The sequence below is a fragment of the Neomonachus schauinslandi genome, chromosome 1, assembly GCF_002201575.2.
Source record: "Neomonachus schauinslandi chromosome 1, ASM220157v2, whole genome shotgun sequence".
Lineage (NCBI taxonomy): Eukaryota > Metazoa > Chordata > Mammalia > Carnivora > Phocidae > Neomonachus > Neomonachus schauinslandi.
The window spans coordinates 122,885,078-122,900,429 of NC_058403.1; the positions used below are offsets into that span (position 1 = coordinate 122,885,078).

Sequence of the window (15,352 nt, forward strand, 5' to 3'; positions counted from 1 at the left end):
AATAAACCTACAACAGCTCCATTTATGGGGGAATATAAGGAAAATAGCCTGTCTTAAAATTTGTCATTGAATAAAGGGGAGAAAATAGGTCTTTCATGAAAGTTTATAACCTTGAGTGAGCTTTCATGTAGGTTTCCACCCTAAGTCCATACTACATCAGTAGTCCATTAAAAAATTTAAAAAGCAAGTTAAGATTTTGATTTAAAATATTCGTTGGTGGTATCTCCAAGCACCTAACACAATCAAATGTAAATTCTTTCTGAAGGAATTTGCCTCAAAGAGGCAAATAAGGGGCGCCTGGGTGGCTCAATCATTAAGTGTCTGCCTTCCACTCGGGTCATGATCCCAGGGTCCTGGGATGGAGCCCTGCATTGGGGCTCCATCCAAGGGTCCTGGTATCGAGCCCCACACTGGGGCTCCCTGCTCCGCGGGAGGCCTGCTTCTCCCTCTCCCACTCCCCCTGCTTGTGTTCCCTCTCTTGCTGTGTCTCTGTCAAATAAACAAAATCTTAAAAAAAAAAAAAAAGGCAAATAAAATTTTAAGAAAAATGAACTTATAGTAAAAATTAACTCAACTTAAAAGTAAACAAGAAACCATGAACAGAACCATGAAGAGAAACAGACCCAAAAAGTGCTATTTATACCTTGGAATTATCTGATACAAACATAATTATAAATAAATATATTTCAGTTGTTTCATGAAATGAGAGAGCTTGGACATATGTTTATAAAGAGCAAACACTTGATAAAGAACCAAGTAAATATATTACAGTGTTTACATATCCTCATCTTAACAAAACAGAGGCTGTTCAACTAGTAAAGAAGGTTAATACATTATAGAACCACCAGCATGATATGGAGCATTCTTTTCTTTCCTGACTAATAATTTGAGGATATCTCTGCCTTTAGAAAGTAATTGGGGTTTTTATTTATTTTCAGTTAGAGCAACAGTAATGTATTAGTTAGCCTCCTGGTTTTTATATTTTATTGACAATTTTAGTCTTGAAAAGCAAAAATCAAAGTTAACCTTTTATTAGTAACTAAAGTCACTTTACAGTGTATTATGGTTTCGTGTTTTTGAAATGTTCCTTAATATGGTAAAATTAAAGGAGTTTGAATATATATGTTAAAATTTGATAGCTTATATATTACACATAATTTACTTTTATTTTGATTTTTTCATCTGGTTGCTTTTGGTATTCCATTTTTTTCTGAGATCATTTAGGTTATCTGAGCTGTTTGTTATTTGGCTGAATATTGATTCTTTGCATTTATTAAATTTGGACTATATATGTGCCCAAAAAATAAGCATAATTAAATGGTTAATTTCTCTATTAAATTTAATTTCAGTTTTGTTCTTTTGCAACTATATTCCATAATTGGAGTGAGAATCTCTGTTCTTGACCCCACTTCTTTGAATATTTTCTATTTTTTTTAGCCCTCTTACAGTAGAATTATTTTGAAATTCCTTAGCTTTCTGTTTAATTTTGGTCTGACTCATTCTTCTAATAAAAGATATCTTCATTTTTTTATCATTTCTCATAATGCAGATTTTGTAGTTGTCCTTGCCAAGTGGCAATGCAGCTCTTGTGGTCAACACTGATTTTCTTTATGTCAGAAAATGCTGCAGCATCTTTTAAGTGCTTTATTGTTCAGTTGATTTCTGTATAAAGCTTTGTGTGCATTTATATCATACGTGAAATTCTCCTTACTAAAGTGTCTCTCAAATTATTTCTTCTCATTTTGAAGTTGTTGGTAATTTTTTTTAACCAAAGTATATTCAATAATCATTGGGTGTCATTTATAGCTGTCATTTAAAAGTGGTTCTCTAAGTGATAATCTTGAAAAGCATGAATTTGCAAGACACAAGCAAACTTTAAAAATTAATCTCTCATTGCTAAGATTTCTCCTTTTAAAACAATTATTGTAATGACTCTTTTATATAATAATTACTAGATCAGTAATTGCCGAACTTTCTAATCCCTTTTGTGATGTAGGATATCTTTGAAAATTTAAGATCCATATACATAAGCTTTGTATGAATTTAATCTATAATATTAATATTCCCCCGATAAGATATCAACTTCCTAACTATAGTTCCAGCCACATCATTAGTTTGTTATATAAATAACCTTAAGGCAAGTCGCTTGAATAATTTTAAAACAGATAAGGTATGTCAAAGCATTTTATCTATTGTGAAATGCTTTCCAGATATTAATAACAACTAAAATAACCACTTATCTGTGTCAGGTTACTTATTTACAAAATTGAAAGTTGTATTGGGCCAATCATTTCTAGCTCTAAAATTCTTCAATCTGAGGTGCCTGGGTGGCTCAGTTGTTAAGCACTTGCCTTCGGCTCAGGTCATGATCCTAGGGTCCTGGGATCGAGCCCCGCATCGGGCTTCCTGCTCGGCGGGAAGCCTGCTTCTCCCTCTCCCACTCCCCCTGCTTGTGTTCCCTCTCTCACTGTGTCTCTCTCTGTCAAATAAATAAATAAAATCTTTAATAAATAAATAAAATAAAATTCTTCAATCTGCTAAGGTTAATAACTGCTATAATTGCAGATGTCTGGATAGATATATGAGAATCTTAACAGTGGTTAACTCTGGGAAAGAGAAATTCTTTGGGGGCAAGAATACGAAGGAGAGAAATTCATTTTTGCTTTATACCTTTTGATACTGTCTGAGGGGTTGTTTTTGTTGAAGACTATATCTAACAGTGATAATTTTATCACAAAAGTTTCAGAAATATCCTGATTCTCCCATCCTAATCTTAGGTTTTGATTTATCACATATAACTCAGAGTTGTTGAACTTGGATGAAAACTGGAAAAATGCATAGTGTGTCCTGTATCTTATTTGCTGTAGCAATATTATTCTGTTGTTTATAAATGTGAGCTATAAGGAAATTTGAAAGTGATTTGATGAGACCTGGTTGTTTTAGATAAGGCCTAGAAGGGGACACTGTTGTTATTATTACTTTGTTGGTATTTTATCACTTGAATTAAATGCCTTAACTTCATTAAGTCTTCCTAATAATTCTATAAAGTGGATGTTATGATAATCCCATTGTACAGATAAGGAACCTGATACTTAGAAACATTGGAACGTGATTAAGATCTGAAACTTAGAGCACAAGTCTTTTGAATCTCAGTCTAGTAATTTTTCTGTTAGCACTTTTTAAATTCTTCCATTATTAAGCTTTTAATACAACTAATTCTAGAGTTTCATTGTTTTTAAACAAATTTTCTAAGGGCACATCGGTTGACTCCTTGCTGAACACAAGCTGACAATGTCTGTTAATCAGTTGGGTACTGAAAAGTTAGGTAAATTATGTCACACAGCCAGGTTTTTTTCATCATTTGGTATCCCCAATGGAATACGTTTAATGAGAAGTTGCTGTGATTTTAAATACCTGTTTCTAATGCCAGTGAGTTACAGTTAAAGTATACAGAAGACTTTGGTAATGCATTCTATCCTTTTTTTCCTTTTAATTTGTTTACTGAAAATTAAATTTAATACACTAGCCTCCTGGGGTCTATATATTTAACATGTATAATGTTGGTCATTTAGAGACAGCTTGAAAGTGTTCTTAAATGAATTGTTTTTGGTTTTTGTCGTTGAGCAATTACTATGTTAATGTGAAATGAACCATTTTGCTAGTGAGGAATTAGACAGCTAACTACTGTTTTTCTCTACTCACTATTACATTTATAGAAATTCATTTAAATCTCTGAGGAGGTCACTTATGTTTTTAATTAATTATACTTACTAGTTTTGGGTATAAAATAGATTGGTTTTCATAAATTCGGGCTCTCTTACTTAAGTACTTGTTCATTGTAAAAAATATATAAATAAAATTTCTGAATCTTACCACCTGTGGATAACTATCACTGTTAATATTTTGGTGTGTTTTCTTGCAGTACTTTTTCTAACTTACTTCAGTCTTACTGTAATGTATTTACAGTTTACAAAATTTTGTGTCTCTTCAATCAACATTTCCTTCAGTTTCTAAGACATGTTTGTAGATAGTATTTTTAATGTATGCACGATAGTCCATTGTGTAGCTATACTATAATTTATTTTACAACTCTTGTCTCTTGGATATTTAGGTTGTTTAAGCATTTTAATGAATAAAATTAATGCCATGATGGGCATTCTGGTACAAAAGCTTGTTCTGTGTTACATTGTTTCATCTTGTGTTATATTCTTAGAAATGGAACTGCTGGGTCAAAGATGGTACATACTTTTAAGCCTTGGTATATATTGCCAAATTGCTTTTAGAGTGTACTTTCTAAAATTTATTTTTCTTCTCTATTGTTATGAACACTGTCATTCAGAAAATTATGAATGGTAGTTATATTTGGTTTAAATTCAAGTTATAATTTAACACAACAGTGAACACTTTCATAAGATAAAGTATATGAAAAGACTATATCAAGAACAGGATTAGATCTTTATTTGAATTAGAAGTGCATTGGGTTTTACCAATGGGTATTTCCTCTGTTCCCCTAATTTCCAGAGTTGAAGCTCTTTGGCAGTCACACAGGTCATGCTCAGTATACTTTGCTCCGGTGCCCCCTAGTGCTGGTCCTGTAGAAGCAGCCTTCAGTTTCTCTTCTCTAACAGAAAACATCCTTCTTCCTTCAGCTCCTTCTGGACAGATACAAAGACATTTAAAGAGCCAGGTAAATAAGAGTTAGGGCTAATATAATGCCCCTATTGCCATTTTTGGCCTGGGGATCTAGAATTTATCCTCAATATTTGTTTTCCTCCTGGGAGGAGCTGTCCTACTCTCTGTAATCTTAAATTTGTAGCTCTCTGCCTTACCCTGCATGTTCCTATTATAGACAGCAGTAGGGAGGGCCTGGGGCAAACATCCCTGCCTTCTGGACCCTGGCCCTATTCCTAGTCTTCTAAGTTAAAGAAAATCAACATCCCTTGGGTAGCTGTAAGTTATTGAGGTGTTTAGCTGCACAACTTATTCCTCCATTACCCTCTTGACTGAAGTGTCTCCTCTGAAAATTCCAGCTTGTTTACCTACAAAAAGACTGAGGAAGGGAAGAGTTAGGATGAAGATGGGACTGATGATGGCCTAGCCCAGTGAAGAGACATGTATAACCTTGCTATTCTTCATAAAAATGTACATTTTTAGAAGTGTACTAGAAATAGGCTCAAATGTGTAAAAATCTATAGGCTGCTTTCTACACCTCTTTCTTTTCTCTTCCCTTCCCAGTCATTTAGAATAACAATGAATAAGAGAGATAGCTCACTTGGGACCTTGCCCCAAATTCCTGTAATAACAAAATACAGATAGCATCTCTCCATCTGCAGAATTAACTGCTTTGTGGGGGGAAGGGAATGGGGCCAATAGCGGGAAATAATAGCTGTCCCTCTAGGAACAAATTTTTAGTAGTGTATAACCATTTTACTTCATTCTTTTCTTCTTGAATGTTTCCCCCTACCTTATATTTCATGAGGATTCTATCCTCAGTAACTATGTAGTTAATTTAAAGCCTTTCCTTTTGATTGTTCCATGACTTCAGAGTCATTCTTTGATAGTTATGTTTCTATTAATATTATGTCCTATCTCTAGTGCCTGATTGGCTGGTCTAGGAAAGTCAGGGGAGAAAGATCCAGGTCTTGTTTAAATCCATTTCTTGTTCAACCCTCAGAATGTTCTTTAAAAAAAAAAAATCTGGAATACTGAAGAAGGTGGCTGTTTATACCAAATTCTAAACTTCTCCAAAATTTTATCTAACTCTAATATTCTAAATTCCTCTGAAAACCAAAAGTTAAATATGTTCAATTTAGAAAAGAACTTACAAGTCATGAGTCTAACATTCCATTAAGAATTATGTGTTGTTTGCAACCCTATTCCTGGGATTCCAGTTTTAAAAATTGCTGTCTGGTAGGGAAAGACAGTATAAGGCTTCCTTAGCTTTACTAGCCTATTTAGTCAGATGCTGTTTTTACTTACTTACCCAGGGACAGTGGTCTTTAAAGGACCCATTTTATAAATACTGAAACTCCTTAACATATTTAATACTTTATGATACAAAAAATAAGCCAGGACTGAGAAGATCTGTTCTAAGTAACAATTATTATAATGTAAGAGTGTATTTAAACTGAGCTTATCAGAAGTCTAAAGCAATAGTAAGAATATTTAAACAAAACATAACACTTCCCACTTTCTAGTACAAAGATTGGAGATATGCCTGACCAAAATTAATGATAAAAGTTTACTTTCCTGTCTGTCCATTTATTTGAATAGAAAGGAAATGTGTGTTTCATATTGTACTTAATATCCTCTGATACCATAATGCCTTTTCCTTCCTAAAGTAGTTTTTTTGTTTTAAAAAAATTTTTTTTTCCAGCAGCCATTCTAAAATTACTAGGTATTTGTTAAATGACTTCTTGTTACAGACCCAACTTATATATATAAGGAGCTCCTAGTTTATAAATAGGGTATATTTCCAGCATTTTTTGTGTTGGAGCATGATCTTTGAAGTTAAATCTAAGTTCAAATTTTGGTGCCATCTTTGACCACCTGTGGCAAAGATAAGCAAGTTACTTCATCTTTGAACTTCAGTTTCCTAATGTGTATGTGATATTCACTGTTGGATAGGGTTTTGAGGAAGACTGAATTGAAGGAAATGTTTTAGCAGGCAACAACTGTTGTTTTGATGGCATTAAATTGAAGTCCTAGTCTGTGCTCTCCTAATCTCCCCTTTCCAAACGAAGAATTGATACTAAATGAACTGTTATCTAAGGCTGTGGGAGTATGTAAACATGCTCAATAGCTAGTGTAGGTTTGAGAAAGAGCATGGTAGATTTTTGTTCTCTATCTGTATCTTGGAATAATTCGGGAATTCAAGCCTCTCAATTTAGTCCTAACAGCTACTACTTTTCCCCTACCCTTCTGACTCCTCCTTTAGCTTCCTTCATCTTTGTACACTATAGAAAATAAGGCAGGTGCTTTGGAATTATAGTAGGCAGCTTAAGGGTTCCTGGATCATAAGTAGATTAGTCTGAGGCAAAGGCAGGAGTCAGCAGTTGGGGATTCAAATTACCAAAAACAGCAACAACGTTGAAAACTAGGCATTACATTTGGGGTTTAAATATTCAGTAGTTATTTTATTTTTTTTAAGATTTTATTTATTTATTTGACAGAGAAAGAGACAGCGAGAGAGGGAACACAAGCAGGGGTAGCGGGAAAGGGAAAAGGAGGCTTCCCCCCAATGCAGGGCTCCATCCCAGGACCCTGGGATCATGACCTGAGCTGAAGGTAGATGCTTAACGACTGAGCCACCCAGGTGCCCCTCAATAGTTATTTTAATGTGTATTCACAAAAGTGGCACACCCACCCCCCAAAAGAAAGGCTAGTAGCAGTGATTCATACAAGAAAGCAATTTTTAAGGTATTACATAGGGTTTACCCCATCACAGTGGTGATGCTTTTTACTATGTCTTTTGCTCACTGATGTGTCCCAAGTGAATGAATTTAGTTCCATTTGTTTTTATCATATTTAATGTGGACAATGACTTAGTTGGGCTGAAAAATAATATAATGAGCCTCATTATGTGTTAGTAATGGTGCTAAGTACAGGTAAACATAACACAGTTTATGCTCCAAAGAGCTTTATAGCGCAGTATAGACTGGGCACACTATAGCTTATGGACCAAATCTGGCCTGACCCCTGTTTTTATAATAAAGTTGTTTTTTTTTTTTTTTTAAGATTTTATTTATTTATTTGACAGAGAGAGACGTAGCGAGAGAGGGAACACAAGCAGGGGGGAGAAGCAGGCTTCTGGCTGAGCAGGGAGCCCGATGTGGGGCTCGATCCCAGAACTCTGGGATCGTGACCTGAGCCGAAGGCAGATACTTAACAACTGAGCCACTCAGGTGCCCCTTTATAATAAAGTTTTAATGGAACACAGCCATGTTCATTCATTCATGTACTATCTAGGGCTGCTTTTATACTACAGTGACAGAGTAGTTGGGACAGAGACTGTATGACCCATGAAGCCTAAAATATTACTGTCTGACTCTTCACACAAAAAGTTTGCCAGTCCCTGGCCTCACAAGGTATAACCCCTTGCTCTTGTTTACCAGGCTTTGTCAATAATCCTATTTGTCTATTCTGGGTAACTAGTTTTGTGCCCTTTCTTTATCATGAAAGTTGATCACTAATTCTTCACAGGCTTTATTTTCATATTCTAACATCTTTGACCTGGTCTTGGTCCTTATTTTACAACATTTCTGTTCTATTCCTGCCCATTCTTAAAATGTATATTTGCCAGATAATGTTAAACTAGTTTTATGTATATACTATTAGTTTTCCCATGGCTTCAGGCTCTGGCTGTGATTATCTTAATGGTATTTCATAACTGTAAATAAAAAGACAGCTAAATTTTGTCTTTCTCTAGATACATAATGTGATACATAATAAAAATGTACAAAGATGAAGGAAGCTAAAGGAGAAGTCAGAAGTACAGGGGGGACATAGTGACTGTTAGGACCAAAGTAAGAAACTTGACTTCCCTCATTATTCTAAAATACAGAGGGAGGACAAAATCTGCCATGCTGTATCTCAAACCTACACTAGCTACTATATTTGTGTGTGTAGGAACTAAACTCTGACCTTTCTTCACTGATTATAGTCATATTGAGATACTTGGTTCTTAAGGGGCGGTTCTTAAGGGGCAGTCTACATTTAAGATCTGTTTTTCTTCTTAAGAGGTTAGAGTAAGTCAGCTTTGAGCCTTTGTGCCTTTGAGAAAACGTCTTTCAGATATGGCTTATATGATAAATTCACCATCTTAATTATGCCAGCCTTATTCAGGGTTTTTCATTGTTGAGATTTTGCCAACCAGGTGTAAAACATCTTAATTCCTTGAAGTTCTTGGTTTCAGTAGATCTACCAGGAAGAAAAACAGAAGAAGCAAAAAACTTTGGCCAGGCTAGTGAAACAACTTCCAAAATGGATACAAAAGAATCTAACCCAAAGATATTATAACTTAAATCTCAGGAAAATCTTATCACCTGACCCATTTGAATTCCTTTCCATAGCTACTTGGGAAAAGTGTCCATGATGCCAAGCTGCTTTCTGAAAAGAAGAGAAAACACTGGTTTCATTTAGGAAAAAGCATTTGAAAAGAAGTACCATATAGTTAGTTCATATATAGCTTATACTGGCCTAAGAGAGAGTAGTAGATTACTCTTCTTTTTGCTCTGTGTCTTTAGTTCTCACCTCTGTAATTCAGGTACTCTGGCTAGAAAGGAGATTTATAAGTAAAATAAGTGTTCAGAGCTGTAGAGGTACTCCCTAAACATTCTAGTTTCTTAAAATTGCAGTCTAGATAATCAGCATATCTTGTTCTTGGCTTGTTTTTCAGTTTCAGTGTCCATTGGGTTCGCTAGCTTTTTTGTTCATATATATATATTTAATTTGAGTTTCAAATTTCTTATCTCCATAATGTCTATTTCCTCAACATATTAATTTTCTCACTTTATAGAAAAGATCATTATAGCAAAATGGTTAAGCTGCATTTAACATCTCTGTGCCTATTTCTTCGTATGTAAAATGGGAGAGTGATAATAATATCAGTACCCATCACAGTTATGAGGATTAGTTGAGTTAATTCACGAAAAGCTTAGAGTAGTGCCTGGTACACGGTAAGTGCCAGTAAATGTTAACTTTATTATTATTGAATTCTAGCCCAGAAAAAAGCTACATATAAAAATGTTCCTGTTTATTCAATGTAAGTTAAGCATATTTAATTTTTTTCATAATGACTACAGCTATTACAGTAGGAAAGAAGGTTTTCCATTCCAGAATATATGGAATGTAACAACTTTCCTCAAATTTTAAAACAGCCAATGGTTTATATTTTAAGAGTTCAAGTAAATGTGCTAACTTTAGTAGTTTAAACTAAGTTCTTATTATTGGCCCTATTTAAAATGTTTTTATATTTCTTTTACTTTTTCTTATCCTTTTGAATATCATCTATTATTGTTTTTCAAAGGACATTAAGAACAAAGCCCACTCTATGAAACTTACCTTAATACTGGAGTTTTAAACTGGCAAACCCTGAACCTCTTTTAAAATTTTGATTTAACATCTGGAAAATTTCTAAAGATATTTACTACCATGTATCCCAATAGTGGCTGCCTGCCTTAACTTGAGCACAATCACAGTCTTGGGAATTATTCTAACTATTTAAATCAAATGAAATATAGTAAGATGCCCACATAATAAAGTAGGAAATTGTAGAGTGAATAAAAGTACTATATTCTGAAATCCACAAGAACCTAAATTCTATTCCCAGCTGTTTAAAGGGACTTGCCATATAAGATTAGTTAAAATATACAGTATCTCTGCACTTTTACCTAAACCTGTTGGTATTTATTTCTTCTAATGGAATCTAATTGGCTACAATAAAATTAACTTTCTTGAGCACTCAAATAATATTTAAGTTGCATCCAAATCTAGTCCAAACCTCACTGCTAAAGGCCTTTAGCTTCCATTTTCTTGGTTGCTTCCCATTTCCAGTTTCTTCTTAAAATAGTTCTGATTAGTCATCGGTAGGTTGCTTACTTAGTTGCGATGTTAAATTTGCAACTCTTCAAATGAATTGGCAAGTTGTCATTTTACATAGACATATCTGCTTTATGATTGACCTTTAAAGGAATACTTTGCCTCCAACTCCAAAGATAGCTGATTCCCTAGACTGCTTCTTTGCACACTAACCAAGAAATTTAAGGAAGTAAAGGGGCATTAATACCTCCTAGCATCATTTTTTTAAAACCTCTGTTCATAGTTTGATAAAATGAACACATGACACATTTGACCCTAGGATTGTAGTATCATCTGTATTATTTATACTTGCATTTCATTCGGTAAATATTTATTAAACACCTGCCATGTGCCAAACACTATTCTAGGTACTAGCAAGGGAACAGTGAACATTCATCCTTTGAATACTAGGAGGTTTACCAGTTAGCACCTATCTGTTCTCATCTGAATGCCTAGGATTTAATTCAACAGAATCACAGGATGCCATAGAACCTCATAGATCAGATTCAGTTACAGATTTTTAAGCTCTGTAATCCTGAGACATAAAATAAGTTTTCTAAGGTCACATAGCTAATCAGTAGCCTGGCTTGCTTTTTGTTTTTCTTTCAGTTATTCATTCAGAAAACATACTCAAAATTTTTCTATTAAAAAGATCAACAGGGGCGCCTGGATAGGCTCAGTGGGTTAAGCGTCTGCCTTCACTCAGGTCATGATCCCGGGGTCCTGTGATCAGGTGGCATCTAGCTCTCTGCCACCTGAGTGGCAGAGTGCCATCTAAATGCCAAGGGCTCCCAGATATTTATTCTTGCTCAAATTCTTTCCCATGGGCTTTGAACTCCTATATTGAACTGCCTACTAAACATCTCCAGTAGGATATTTTTCAGGAATCTCAGATCATCATCTCCAAAATTGAACTGTTATGTTAGCATTTTTTTGTGTGTTAACTATTTCAGTGATTTACACCGTCATGCACCTAGTAGGTGACTACCTAAAAATTTAGGATTAATCAACAGCCCCCATTCTGATTAGTTCGTAAATTCTGTGCTGCTGCTTTAATTTCTCTTCAGTCTATTCACATCTTTATTGCCAACATTTTATTTTCAGGCCCTCATTCTAAATTATTCCCATGGCCTTTGTTTTCCTTCTGTAAGGAAACAGAATAATGAGTTAAGAGCATGGACTTTAGAGTCAGAAGAGTCAGATAACCCCATATTTGGATCCGTACTCTATCACCCAGAATGTATGGGTGTTCTGAAGTTCAGTTTCCTCATCTGTAGAAAAGGAATATTAACACTTACTTCATACAGTGATTGTGAAATTTAAATTTATGGCCCATAGAACACAGTACTGGGTATATAATAAGCATTCAGCAGAAGATTGTATTTACCATTAACTAGCCTCCCTATTCCACATCATTCTCCATCTGCTTAGAATATGATTCTTGAAAACAAAATTTTAGCACTCTCCTGATAAATAGGCTTCTACAGTAGTTCTTTATTTCCATTAGGATAATATCCAGATGATTTAACATGGAATTTTAAATGATCTTCCATTTAAATGGAAATGGATCCTGTTTTCCTCTTCAGCTTTCTCTCTTGCTCTCTCCTCCCTATTTGTGCCCCAGCTACAATAAATTAACAGCCTCTCAAAAGCACGTTCAGGCTTTTCAACATTTTGTGCCCTCTGGGATACCTTTTCCTATAGCTAGATAATTTTTAGTTGTTGTTCAAAACTCAGCTTACATGTTATCTTCTTTGGAAACCCTTTGTGACTACTTTTGACTCTGGATTAGGCTTTCCAACATAGTGCTCCTTATATTCTATTGCAGCTGCCTGTTCTCGTGTCTGTTTCCCCTAATGTATAATGAATCTTTGAAATTAGAGAAGGTCAAAGAACGTTGAGTTTTGGTTATTGGATATTCATCTGCAGGAACAATAAAAGTTTTTGAGACTGTTCTTTTTACTGTTCTGTACAAAGAGCTTATTCTTTCTTCCAAATACTACATTCATGTTAGCAAAAGGAAATGTGTATAATTTTTTAAGTTTATCTTTATTTGGGATGTGAAGATCCCAAAAAGGAATAAGTACTGTTACCTGTACAAAAAAAAGTAGCTTCAAGAACTTTAGTTTAATAGAGTACTTTTTAAAAGTGATTTCTACATCACCAGCCTTTGCTAATTTAATAACTCTTCCTTACTATTTTAAATATCAATGTAATACTGAATTATCTTCATGTGTCTGTCTCATTAGTGAGAATCTGATATCAGACAGTCCTGGTTTCAAACCCCTGCTAACAATGACTACTTCTAATCGTTATAAATATTAAATTATGTGGCAATACACCCTCAAACCAGTGTCTGACACATTTAGGTGCTTGATAAATTTAAATTTTCTTTTATACTTTCCAAATGTTTCAAATTGAATATTACATGACCATCAAGTTAAATCCTGTTCACTCATTCAATTTTAAATTAAAGACCATCCTATTATGAAGGTCCCTCCAGCTCAGCTTTCTCTGCTACAGATAGAGTTAATACAGAAAAATTTGAACACTTAATTACTCTGGTCTAATTCCTTGCTAGGATGTTAACTCTTTGAGGGCATGGACACAGTCTTAAAATTATTTTTCTTCCCTTGACATTTTGCAGAGTACTGAGAATATGGGAGAAATTCAGGACATACTTGTTGCTTAATTGATTTTTTTCAGTGTGCTGCTGTGCTCCCTCATCTTATTACCAACTAGCATTTATTTAGGAAGATTAATAATTTTAATATCAACCCAAGTAAACCATATTTATGGAGGAAATCATACTGAGCATTCCATAGCTAAATAGAATTGAGTGTTTGGGATTACCAGTTTTGCTGCCCTTTCCATTAGGATAACTAGGAAATAACTATATAATTTGGTTCCTAAAAGTAAGTTTGGTTTTATGAATTTCCTTAACAATAAACCAATTGGCTATTTTCCATTTATTTTTTTCTTTTGGATTAGTTTTCTAGGATATTGTAATTCATGTTTACAAATTTGAATGTGTCTTACAGGAGGATTTGTTGGTATTGAGGAAAACAGTGAAATCCTTTCTGGCTGTTTGCCAACAGTGCCTATCTAATGTTAATACTCCAGTGAAGGAACAGGTAAGAAATTATCAGTTAAGAGCTCTCAATAAAAAAATTACTAAATACACTGAAGAACAATAAGAAGAGGTAATTTTTTATGGCAGTTCTTAGCATACAGATCTATCCCTAACATTTATGGAACCTGGGACAAGAGTATGGATGTCTGAATATTTAACTTAAAAAAGCGAGTTAACTAACTTGTTATAGGTCTTTTTACCTAGACAAATACACTGTCATGATGACCTGGTTCCATAATTCCTGATTCCTAAGAATTCTGTCCTAAAACTGAGAGGGTTGGGGAGCTGGCCTCTGGTCCACCCTCTTCTCATCACACCAGGAAGAACTTCTCACACACACATAAACACTCCAGCCCACATGTCCAAACTCTGTCAACATTATTGCCTTAAACATCCGCCCTGGGACCTAGGAGTATGCACACAGGTGATACAGTATGCCTAGGGAAGAGACCTGTGCAGCCTTTGGTAGCAGAATCAGGTCTCTTAGGGCAAGGAATCCCTGAGTCCCTGCATAGTCCCTGAAGAGTAGGGGTGCAGGTGGGTATATCGCATTGGTTCAACAGATTTCTCACTCCTTGGGTAGGGGCAGCATAGCCCAAGGCAATACCATTTCCATGAGGTGATTTTGTAAACTGTTTAATTATATTATTCTATTGGGAAGTACTTTTATTTTAGATCAGGTACTATTATATAAAACAGGATACTTTTTTCCATACTGTTTTTTTTATCATAATGTTGGGCTAGAAAATACCTAGTCTAGTTAAAGAGTACTGTAGTACTTACCCTTTGCTATCTCTTCTTACAAGTAGGTTATCACAGTTGTCTATTAAAGTTATCAGCATCTAACTTAAAGTGGGAACAGAGATGGTCTTCCCTAAACCTTATTCTCTAAACCTTCTGAACCCTGTCAGTGCTATCTAAAAGTACCTGGCTCAGGACATTTAAACCAAAAATTCATTGTTTCTACGTCATCACTGGTGATATCTAAAACTATGGCCTGAATAAAAAATAGATATATTTCCCCCTGGATTCTCTTTATCCTCCCCTTTTCAAGTGGCTCTTTCTAAATATATTTATGTAGTTCATGATTGTGTAGTCAGAGAATGAACTGCCATGATTCTTGCTGGAGGTGGACAGCCAAGTATACAGCCATCTCCAAATACATACCAAAATAACGTTTTCCCATAGAAATAAATATTTAGAAGGGGGTAAGTGAATTGTTTTGAGTTATGAGAGCCCTCAGTTATCCCACAGCAAAATCATCAGTTACAGTAAACTGTTGACACGGGCTTATTTCATAGTATCCATTAAATAGGGCAAATTTGACAACAATAACTATAATACTTTCTCTTTAGGGAAATGTATTGAAAGTTCCCGTGATTAAATTTGTTGGCAAGCTTTCAGATACTGATTTTTATGTGAATGGTCTTAAATTCAATTTTAAATCTATTGTTAGAGATTTTTTTTTTTGCATTAGATTTTTTAAAGAAGAATCCTAAATAATAGCTTTAAGGTTTAGAGTACTGCATTGTAATTTGTTGGATAATACAGTTTACCTTAAGATTTATGCTTCTAAATTTAGTTAAGCAGTATATAATTGATTTCTAACCTCTGTCATAATTTATTACATTAATTTCGTAT

The 15,352-nt window shown here is 34.6% G+C and overlaps 1 protein-coding gene across 2 annotated transcripts in view; it reads left to right on the forward strand.

The window, feature by feature from the left end:
* The window catches only part of STAG1 (stromal antigen 1), a 415,261-nt gene that overhangs the window by 356,898 nt on the left and 43,011 nt on the right, over positions 1–15,352 (forward strand). For both annotated transcript variants that reach the window (XM_021678881.2, XM_044920415.1), the window contains one exon: positions 13,620–13,712. In XM_021678881.2, coding sequence (XP_021534556.1) covers positions 13,620–13,712 — 93 coding nt within the window. The remainder of the gene's footprint in view (positions 1–13,619; positions 13,713–15,352) is intronic.